The sequence below is a fragment of the Nicotiana sylvestris genome, chromosome 2 (genome assembly GCF_000393655.2).
Source record: "Nicotiana sylvestris chromosome 2, ASM39365v2, whole genome shotgun sequence".
In the NCBI taxonomy this organism is placed as follows: domain Eukaryota; kingdom Viridiplantae; phylum Streptophyta; class Magnoliopsida; order Solanales; family Solanaceae; genus Nicotiana; species Nicotiana sylvestris.
The window spans coordinates 124,155,995-124,167,226 of record NC_091058.1 but is presented as its reverse complement, the minus strand read 5'-3'; the positions used below and the strand labels follow the sequence as shown (position 1 = coordinate 124,167,226).

The 11,232-nt window shown below is 43.1% G+C and overlaps 1 protein-coding gene across 1 annotated transcript; it reads right to left on the bottom strand.

Annotated features, from left to right (window-relative positions):
• Positions 1 to 2,478: 2,478 nt before the first annotated feature.
• LOC138885531 (uncharacterized) lies at positions 2,479 to 5,806 on the bottom strand. Its single transcript, XM_070166489.1, has 4 exons — positions 5,606 to 5,806; positions 3,664 to 5,093; positions 2,682 to 3,189; positions 2,479 to 2,538 (listed from the first exon to the last, which is right to left on the bottom strand). Exons 1-4 carry the CDS (start codon positions 5,804 to 5,806, stop codon positions 2,479 to 2,481), a joined length of 2,199 nt encoding a protein of 732 aa, XP_070022590.1.
• Between the last annotated feature and the right edge of the window lie 5,426 nt (positions 5,807 to 11,232).

Sequence of the window (11,232 nt, the reverse complement as noted above, 5' to 3'; positions counted from 1 at the left end):
AGTATAACTGATCGTGACAGACTACATTAATCCTCTTTCCATCTATGAGTGTTAACTGCTCGTAGCGACCTTTTACCCATTCTGCGTCATCTAACTCGGCTTCTTGTATGATCCTTAATGAGGGAGTTTCTACCTCAGCGGGAATGACCGCCTCTGTACCATAAACCAACATGTAGGGAGTTGCCCCGGTTGATGTGCGGACTGTGGTACGATAACCCAATAAGGCGAATGGAAACTTCTCATGCCATTGTTTGTGCCTCTTGATCATCTTCCTTAGTATCTTCTTGATGTTTTTGTTGGCTGCTTCCACGGCTCCATTTATATGCGGTCTATAAGCCGTAGAGTTTTTGTGTCTGATCTTGAAAGTCTAACACATTGTTTTTATCATGTCACTGTTAAGATTGGAATCGTTGTCAGTGATGATTGACTCTGGAATTCTGAACCGATAAACAATACGGTCGCGGACGAAATCTGCTACCACCTTCTTGGTAACTGCTTTGTATGATGTTGCTTCAACCCATTTAGTAAAATAATCAATTTCTAACAAGATGAACCTGTGCCCGTTTGACGTGGCAGGCTCGATTGGACCGATAACATCCATTCCCCAAGCGGAGAACGGCCATGGTGAGCTTGTTGGATTAAGCTCTTTTGGAGGAACTTTTATCATATTTGCATGTATCTGACAGCGATGGCACTTTCGGACATATTGGATGCAGTTTGTTTCCATAGTCATCCAGAAATATCCTGCTCGGATTATCTTCTTTGCTAAAACAAAACCATTCATGTGCGGTCCGCAGGTCCCTGAATGTACTTCCTCCAATAACTTGGTTGCTTCCCTTGCATCGACACACCTTAGTAAACCCAAATCAGGAGTCCTCCTGTACAGGATTCCTCCGTTATGAAAGAAATTATTGGATAGCCTCTGAAGCATGCGTTTCTGGATAGCATTGGCAAGCTCTAGATATTCTCCTGTGGTCAAATACTCCTTAATGTCGTGGAACCATGGTTTCCCGTCGGCTTTTTCCTCAACCTGAGCACAATAAGCTGGTTGGTCATGAATATTGACCTGGATGGGGTCAATGAAACTTGTATCTGGATGCTGAATCATAGATGACAAAGTGGCAAGTGCATCGGCGAACTCATTCTGTACCCTGGGAATATGCTGGAATTCCGTCTTTCTGAATCTTTTCCTCAACTCTTGTACATGGTGTAGATAGGGGAGTATCTTGGAATTCTTCGTTTCCCATTCTTCTCGAACCTGATGTATGAGTAGGTCCGAGTCCCCGATTACTAATAACTCCTGAATGTTCATATCAATGGCCAGTTTAATCCCTAGAATGTAGGCTTCATATTCGGCCATGTTGTTGGTGCATGGGAACCTGAGCTTGGCTGATACCGGGTAATACTGATCGGTTTTTGATACCAGGACTGCTCCTATGCCAACTCCTTTGAAATTTTTAGCTCCGTGAAAAACAACCTCCAACCATCATAGGATTCTGCAATATCTTCTCCTATGAAAGATACCTCTTCATCGGGAAAATACGTTTTTAGGGGCTCGTATTATCCGTCTATGGGATTCTCGGTGAGATGGTCCGCCAAGGCTTGCCCTTTGATTGCTTTCTGGGTTACGTAATTAATGTCGAATTCACTTAGAAGGATATGCCACTTGGCGATCTTGCCAGTGGGCATGGGCTTTTGGAAGCTATACTTCAGAGGGTCTATTCTGGATATGAGATAAGTAGTGTAAGCACATAAGTAATGCCTCAACTTTTGCGCAACCTAAGTCAGAGCATAGCAAACGTATTCTAAAAGAGAATACCGAGCCTCGTACAGTATGAACTTCTTACTGAGATAGTAGATGGCTTTCTCCTTCCTCCCTATTTCATAATGTTGCCCCAAAACACAACCAAATTCTCCATCCAACACTGCGAGATAGAGCAAGAGGCGTCTCCCTGGTTCAGGCGGAACCAAGACTAGCGGCGTAGACAAGTATTCCTTGATTCTGTCAAAAGCCTTTTGACATTCATCTATCCATTTGGTGGCGACATCCTTCTTCAGCATTTTGAAGATGGGTTCACAAATGACAGTGGACTGAGCTATGAATCCACTGATATAGTTGAGTCTTCCCAGGAAACTCATCACGTCCTTCTTGTTCTTTGGCGGCGACAATTCTTGGATAGCTTTGACCTTTGATGGATCCAATTCTATTCCTCAACGACTCACGATGAAACCCAATAATTTTCCAGCAGGAACCCCGTATGCACACTTGGCGGGATTCAGTTTCAAATTGTACCTTCTCAACCTATTGAAGAACTTTCTCAAGTATTCCATATGATCTGCAGCTTTCCTGGATTTTATGATGACGTCATCCATATACACCTCGATCGCTTTGTGTATCATGTCGTAAAATATTGTAGTCATGGCTCTCATGTAGGTAGCACCAGCATTTTTCAATCCAAACGGCATCATTCTATAACATTACATCCCCCATGGAGTGATAAACGCATTTTTCTCTACATCTTCTTCATCCATCCATGTCTGATGGTACCCAGCGAAACAATCAACAAATGACTGCAGCTCATGTTTGGCGCAGTTGTCGATCAAGATGTGTATATTTGGGAAAGGAAAATGTCTTTAGGACTGGCCCGGTTGAGATCCCGGTAGTCGACACAGACTCTAACCTTCCCATCCTTCTTTTGTACCGGCACGATGTTGGCTAACCATGTCGGATATTCCACCACCCTGAGAACCCTGGCTTTGACTTGCTTAGTAACCTCTTCGTTAATCTTCAAACTCATGTCTGGCTTGAACTTACTGAGCTTCTGCTTTACCGGCCGACATGTAGGATGTGTTGGCAACTTGTGAGCCACAATGGATGTGCTGAGGCCAGTCATATCATCATAAGACCATGCAAAGATATCCTCATGTTCTTTTAGGAACTCTATGTACTCTTTCTTTTCTGATGGCGACAAATGTGCGCTGGTACATGTTTTCTTGACATTCTCGGTATCACCCAAATTAACGACTTCGATCTCATCTAGATTAGACTTACGCCTATTCTCAAAGTTTTCGACCTCTCTGACAACCTCTTCTAGTATATCCTCCTCTTCTGAATCTATATCTGTTTGTTGCATTACCTCGTTGCAAGTCACAGTTGTTGGTTCATCATCAAGATATGTAAGAGTAATGCTGTGTAAAATGAAGTAAATGATAGAAAAAAGTAATAAGAGTGCAATATATAATGAATTTGAAACGCATTGATTGAAATTCATAATCGTTCAAGACATCAGAGCTCTTTTGGAAAGTAAAGACAATGCAGAAAGGAAAAGCAACTAGAAAATAAAGATGCGATGCATGATGCTCGTTCAGCCTTGCTACCCCGAAGATGTCCGGGCACTGGTGGTCCTGACTAACCAATTGGTGAGGCATTCCCCTCGGTTCACTGCTTGAATAGAAGGGCCTTCCTCCTCGATGATAACACAACAATCCATATCATCTTCTAGAAATAGGTTCCTTATTGATGTTAGTGCCTCGTCTTCCTCTGATCCGTACAAAGTGTCGGTTGGCTGAAAAGTCTGCTCCAACTAAGGTATAGGGTGCTCCAGTGGATAGTATGGTCTGCGCCATAGAGGTGACCAGTGGTTGAACTCCTCCTATGTGTACTTATATCCTTGGCCAAAAGTGGTATCGTGCTTCTTCAGCTTCATAGGTTTGGTGATACCCTGCAGGTTCTTGCCAAGTCCTTTTCTGTGTTCATACCCACTCCAATTCAGGATGCTTTCGATCTTGTTATCCCACCACTTGTCTTTGTCTACAGCATTGACCCGCTCGATGTGGTGGTACGTTTCTCCTCTTATCCTTCTTCTGCCTCCGATCATCGGAATGCTTTGGCGACTGTATATAGGGTTGCTACCGTCACCATGAATGATTACTTCCTTATGATTCCATTCAAATTTTACAGCTTGATGCAAAATTGATGCTACAGCCCCAGCGGCGTGGATCCAGGGTCGTCCCAGCAACAAATTGTAAGATGCTGGTACGTTAATGACTTGGAACTCGACATCAAACCAGGTGGGTCCCATCTGTAGGCATAGGCTAATTTCTCCAATGGTGGACCTCTGAGATCCATCAAAAGCTTTGACATTGATAGCCCCGTCTTTGACCTCGTGCAATCCCTTACCCAATGTCCTGAGATTATCAATGGACAAATGTTGAGGCTGGATCCCCCATCGACTAAAATCCTGGTGATAAAATGATCCTCGCATTGCACGGTGATGTGCAATGCTTTGTTGTGACCAAGCCCTTCTAGGTGGTAATTCATCCTCGTGGAAGGTGATCTTGTGGCTTTCCAGTACCTGCCCCACCATGTTTGCCATTTCGCCTCCTGTTATGTTGCTGGGAACATAAGCTTCACTTAGTATTTTCATTAAGGCGTTTTTATGAGCCTCAGAGCTTTGCAGAAGAGCCAGAATAGAAATCTGTGTTGGAGTTTTGTTCAGTTGCTCGACGATTGAGTACTTTTTGGCCTTTATCTTTCTCCAAAGGTCATCTGGCCCAGTTTCTACTGGACGTCTAGAGGCTTGCTCGCTGGACTCGGCTAAATGTTCTGGGGTGTATACCCTGCCTATCCTAGTCATGCCCTGTGCGGCTATTGCTTCCCCGGTATATGTCTTTCCTTTCCTTCTAGCCTTATCGGTGTAATCCCAAGGTATGGCATTTGTCTTGAACGGGGTCACGTCTGTCATAGAAACCGGAATGGGAACCCTTGGAGGTAACACAGCAACTTCAAACGGTGCGGGTGCCTTTGGAATCCCAAACTCAACCTCAATCTGTTTTGGCACCTTTGCAGGCGGTGCTTCAAACTCGAGTGGCACAGACACATTTACCACATCCTTCTTAGAAGGCTGAATCTGAACAACAATGGGATTGAGGGTAACCGCCGGCTTCTTAGGTTCATCACCTTCAGCTATCAACCCGATTGACCCTTTGGGGTCCCAATCGTCTTCAATCTCAATCATATGGATGCCCCCACCCTTGTGGTCAGGCAGGGGGTTGTTGCGTACATTAGGAGCGGGCTCCTTTGCTATAATGATCTTGTTGTCAATCAGGTTCTAAATCATGTCTTTCAACGAGCGACACTCGTCGATGGTATGGCCCTTCATCCCAGAATGGTATGCACAAGTCTTGTTTGGGTTGATCCATTGGGAAGGATTTTTTGGAGTTACAGATGGAATAGGGTAACGTAACTGGCTGCTTTGAATTTTTCATATTATTGGTCAATTGATTCTGCTATGGCAGTATATTGTCTGCGAGGTTTACGGTCGAAGTGTAGTCTAGGTCGGGGAAAGTTTTGGCGGGTAGGAGGTGATGGGTCGTGAGAAGGTTGGGAGTTGTATGCTTGGTATACTGGTGCGGGTTGAGAATATCTGGGTGAAGTGGGTTGAAACGTGGGTGGTGGAGGTGATTGGTAAGCAGGTGGTGGAATTTGGTAAGTGGGTGATGGTGCTTGGTAGTTTAGGGTAGGTTGATATATGAGTGAAGCTGAGGGATAGGTTTGGTACTTCATAGGGGAATTGTTTCTTTGTGCAACCATCACGGAATTCACGTCCTTTTTCTTTGACGTGCCACCAGACTGTAAAGCCTTGTTGGTGGCCTGCAACGCTTCGAGATTAGTGACCATACCGTTTTTGATGCCTTCTTCAATCCTTTCTCCCAACTTGATGATGTCGGAGAACTTTTGGCCCTCTATTAGCATCAGCCTCTCGTAGTATTGCGGATCCTGAGCATGGACGAAAAACCTGTTCATTTGTTCTTCCTCCAAGGCCGGTCTGACCTTAGCAGCTTCTGACCTCCAACGAGTAGCATATTCGCGAAAGGTCTCTGTAGGCTTCTTCTTGAGATTCTGGATATAGAACACATCTGGTGCGTTCTCAGTGTTGAACCTAAACCGGTCCATAAAGTCAGACGCCATGTTCACCCAACTAGTCCATTTCTTTGCATCCTGGCTAATATACCATGATAAAGCATCACCCTTCAAACTCCTCATGAACATCTTCATGCGGATTTTCTCGTCCCTTCCGACTCCTACCAGCTTGTCACAATACATTCTCACTGGGATCACCTGTACCATCGAACATCTCGAACTTGGGGGGTTTGTAACCCTCCGGGAGATCAACATCTAGCTGAACACAAAGATCTTCGTAATTCAACCCTTCGACACCTTTGTTATCTTCGACACCCTGGACCCGGCTGGTTAACCTCTTGAGCTCAGCAGCTAAATTCTGAATGAGGGAGTCTTTGCTGTCTGATTCAGGTGTATCTAAGATAGGCTGGGCATAGTGGCGTACAGTTTCCACAAAGATGGGAGCGTTCTGGTCGTTTGTGGTGTTTTGGTGTTCGTGAATGAGCAGTGGAGTGTTGTTGTAGGTGTTACAGGCTTGGGTATGAGCGGGTTGTGCTGCTGGTGGTGTAGTATGGTTCTGGTTGTTGGCATCAGCAGCGGCAAGAGTGATTGACAGACTTGCCAGGTTTCGAACTTGTTCCAATTCTTCTCGAAATCTCAGCAAAGTTTGCTCAAGATGAGCAGTAGTTTCCTTAGTGATTGAAGCGTTCTGAGAGGTTTCCTCGATTTCCTTTCTAGCACTCGTATCTCCCATTTTTCCTTTGTTCATGTTTCTGGTAGGATGCGGAGGAGGAGGAGGTGGAGGGCCCTTGGATCTTGTTGAATATGCTGATGGTGCCAGAATGCACGAAATAACCTTTGGGGGGGGAATAAAAATAAAGAAAAACAAAAAAGGTAACAAGTTAGTGCGGGTTGTGAGAAGAAAATATTGCAATATTTAAACACATTGTGCAAGAATATAAATCGCGTCCTAATTTCGGTGCCTCGTTGTGCCTGAGGTAGGCCTAGCGACAAATTAACTTGGAGAACTTATAATGCTAAATGCCTCATTTTATTGATAAAAAATAAGATGACTCCAAAGCGACGCTAAATAATAAAATGTCACTAGTGGCCATCGGCCTTATTACATCATTAGAAGCAAAATAAAAGACTCCTAACTACTTGGTCCCAGACGGACCTTCCCCAGATCCGGTATTCTTGCCTCCCTCATACAGCTGCACCAGCTCGCGCAGTCCCAGCGATAAGTAAGCTCGGGTCAGGTGCCCACCTTCATTACCCTCAGCATTCTGACAATCGTCGATCCTCTTCAGAAATTTACCTTCCAATTCCACTAAGCCTCGTTCTAGATACCCCAGCCGGTTGTTGGAGTTGACAGCCATATCCTTCCACTCGTTGATCAGCTTCTCGCGGGCTTCCTGTATTTCTCGGTGCTCGTTCTCACATTCTCGCATCCTTTTGCGCATTTGATTGTATTTAACCTTTGCTGCAGTCTTTTCATCAATAAGCCTATGACCATGGAAAACCCCTGGGTGACCCAAACCAATGTGATCATCCTCCAACTAACCCAACTAGTGCGGCACACATCCGGCATGATACCTGTCTGGTTTGAGGGATTCCCTTCCCAAAACAAGCTTGCAGTGCCACATTGCTGAGCTTGACACCTGTGTGGGCTATCATCATCCTGAAAGTCGGCTCTGAAGTGACTCATCTTGTCGACCCTTGGTATGATTTGTTTCCTCCCTGCTTGTCTCATAGCTCGGAGAGGGACATAAGAGTAAGTTCCTCTCAAGCCAATGAGTATAAGGAACGGTGCATCCCGAGATCGAACAATAAATTCCCCGGTTGGGAACCACTCATACATCCATTGTACATGCTCTTCTTTCAGATTCTCAAGCAGCTCTACCCATCCACTGGCGTCTTCTGGCTGAGCAAACATATTGGGCATAAAGTTCATTCTCTTTGGGTGATGAAAAGCTATATGGTCATCCCAATCCCTGCGTATGATTTCCTGTATGTAGTCGCATTTCTGAAGGTGTTCTATGAGCCAAAGTTGAAGTAACAAGTTGCACCCTTCAAAGTGCAGGGCTTCTATTTGACACTTTTCCAAAGCCTGGTATATTTCAGCAACGATCATGGGTACTATGCTGAAAGTTTTCTCATCAATACCCTCTATTAAAGTCTTGGTCACCATGGCTAGTCTGGTGTGGATCCTAGCCTTCTTCATAGGGAAAATTATCATGCCCACGAAGCAAAACATGAACACAAAGACCCTTCTATGTATGTGTCCCAAAGAAGTGAGGGCAAACTCATCCATGTAGGTGCGATAGGACTTGCTTTGGCCATATCACTAGTATAAAAAGTCAAATAGTATGTAGGAGTCCTTCAAGCAAGAGAGGTCGGGATTTTTCTTGAGTCCCATCATCTTAAGAAAGCATCTACTTTTGCGGTTTTCCGGGATAAGAAAACCCGGAGTCTCCCAGGGGATACCAGCTAGGCCCCCTATCTCTTCTAGCAAAGGGGTCATTTCCAAGTCTCTGAAGCGGAACACTGATCGATCTCTATCCCAAAACAAAGTGGCAGCCTCAATGATCTTGTTGTTGGGCGGGATTTCCAGAAGTGAGGGCAAATTCCCTAAGCATTTGCAGACGAGTGTCTGCTCACTGGAGTGAAGATCTTCCCACCAATTCAGCAGCCTTGGATGAACGTTGGATACCATACCGAATCTGGGGACCTCGTGCCTCATTTTCTGCAAAACAAAGTGTTAGGACCTCACCCCCACCGGACTCGACTATTTAATACCAATAATCAACATAAAAAGCATTTAGTTCTTCAAATAAATGCACAGAACATGTAGGTGTCCGTTTGGGTTTCAGGGAAACCCGTTGGACTTTGGACAAGGCTATCTTAATGAGTCATTATGCGGACAACATAACTGACTCGCCTAGGTTTGACCATGATGCATGAACAGTTTCAAGGGAATATGGTTTCTACTTTTTGAAGTGCTAGACAAGGTACCCTTGAGCGGGCAACTCAAGAGGGAAAGGCACGGAACCGTCGACTACACCGTTGATCGACTAATTTTACCGCAAATATGCCTTTGCCACATTTAAGGGGTTTATAATATCGGAAGGGCGCAACCACTCATTATAAGCGTTGCTATAGGATTTGTTTTGGCACGAGTGGAATATGATGTTGAGGAATGCAGTTATAACAATGAGAAAAATTGCATGTATTTTCACGTTCATAAAGTAAAGATCGCAGTAAATGCTCAGTAATTGCAACAGAATTGAAATAATAAGGCAGTAAAAGAAAAAATTAAAAGGAAAGAAAAACATGAAGAGCCAAGTTAGTATTTTGATGAAATAATTAAAAACAGAAGGTAAATGCAATTAAGGAAGCAATAAAGTCACAAAATCACGTAATGGTAAAAGCCTTAAAGCTTTCCCCATCAGAGTCGCCATGCTGTCGATGCCCCCTTTTTCCCTCCTAAGAGAAGGCGAAATCGGGTTTACGACATTATGGGGAAAACAACTCTTATTCCCTTTTGAGGAATCGGGCTATGGAATTTGAAGAGTCGCCACCTAATGATTATAGTGCATTAGGACACTTTTAGAGAGAAGAAGAAGAATTTTTGGAAGAAAACCAGAGTTCGGGTAAGGGTTTGAGATTATCTCGAGGGGAAGGTGTTAGGCACCCCTCAAGATCCACTAGTGTGGTTCCCGGCCGTACTTAGTTGTGACTTTAAGAAGAGTAGAAGTAACAGACAATGTTTGCACATAAGGAATACAAATAAGTTGAAAGTTTTGAAAGAAAAGAGAGAAAAAGACATAAGTGGTTTTGGAAAGAAAAGATTGATTGAAGAAAACATTACTTCTAAGAATACATCACATCGTATAAATAAAGAAAAAGATCCTAGGTTTAAATACAATATGGATCACCTTGGTGCAATACCCAGCAATCATTCTCACACGAGATATTAGCGCACCGATCATCATATCCATATTCTACCCTTCCCACCCTGTTAAGGTGTTAAAGCGCGTTTAGTCTCGTTTACTTATTGCATGCTAATACCCGTCCCGACCTATCAGTCTCGGGGTATTAGGACTTCTAATCCTAAGAGGGAAGAAAGGGATGGGGCCTTTATGGAGTTTAATGGATAAAATTCTAGTTTCGACATTCAAAACAAATATCAAATAAAGGGATGAGTAAACAAGCAAACAAGGCTCAAATAAACCCTTAAATTAGACAACACTTAGTTTAGCATGTCTTAGCATATACTGATTTGGTCTTAAGTTAAATATTAAGCGGTGAGTGGACTGGTTCAACACATATTTTTAGATAGAAAGTCTGCATTAGGCATCCCGGATTCAATTGTCAGAAATTGAAGTATTTTAAGCGAGTCAAAAAAGCACTATTTTCAAAAAGGACCTAACGCAGAATAGTTTAAGACAGAAGGTTGAAAATTTGCAGAGGTTCAGAGATGACTTGAAAATCAGCAGAATTGTTTAAGTGAGACTACAGTAGAGTGATGAAGAAAAGTTTACGAAAGTGAAAAGACCTTAAAGGAATAGTGAGTTAAAGGCTGTTTTGAAATAGTAGCTTCATGAGATGAATAAATTCCGGCAGAGGGTTAAAGGAACCGTTTCAGGAAAAAAAAAGATGCAAGTTTAGAAAATTTAAGAGCATTGCAGATTTGTAGGAGTTTCAAAAGCAAACAGATTTGGAAGAGTTTTTGTTGACAAAGTTGAAGCCAATCGACAGATTATTCCTACTTAAACACATTAGGCGAGTTTGAGCTCCTATAGGCATGGTATCTACGTGACTGAATTTTTAAGGCTTGTTACTGTTATTAAACCGGTAAAGGAATGAGTATTTGATTACCGTACAGTTTCCCTAGCGTTTATGCATTTCCTATAGTCATGATTTCTATATGCAATTGGTTACATGAATATTAGGGCCTATAGGCAGGATTTCTAATGATTTACAATACGACTGAACATGAAATCTTATAGACATGATCTCTAAATGATTGAATGAAAGGAATGCAAAAGCCTATAGACATGATCTCTAGGTGATTTATACGTTTAACCTATAGGCATGATATCTGAGTGATTAAACAACAATATTGATCCTATAGGCATGGTATCTACCCTTTAACATATGCAAGTAAATATAAACCCCCTCCCATACCCTTTTACTAATACTCCCCAAGTTCTTTTTTTTACAAAAATATTACAGAACCAGAAAAAAGAAAGGAAAAATATCACAGCCTACAGCTAGATCCGAGCAGCCTAATTCAATCTTAATATCCAATAACATGTGTTCCACCA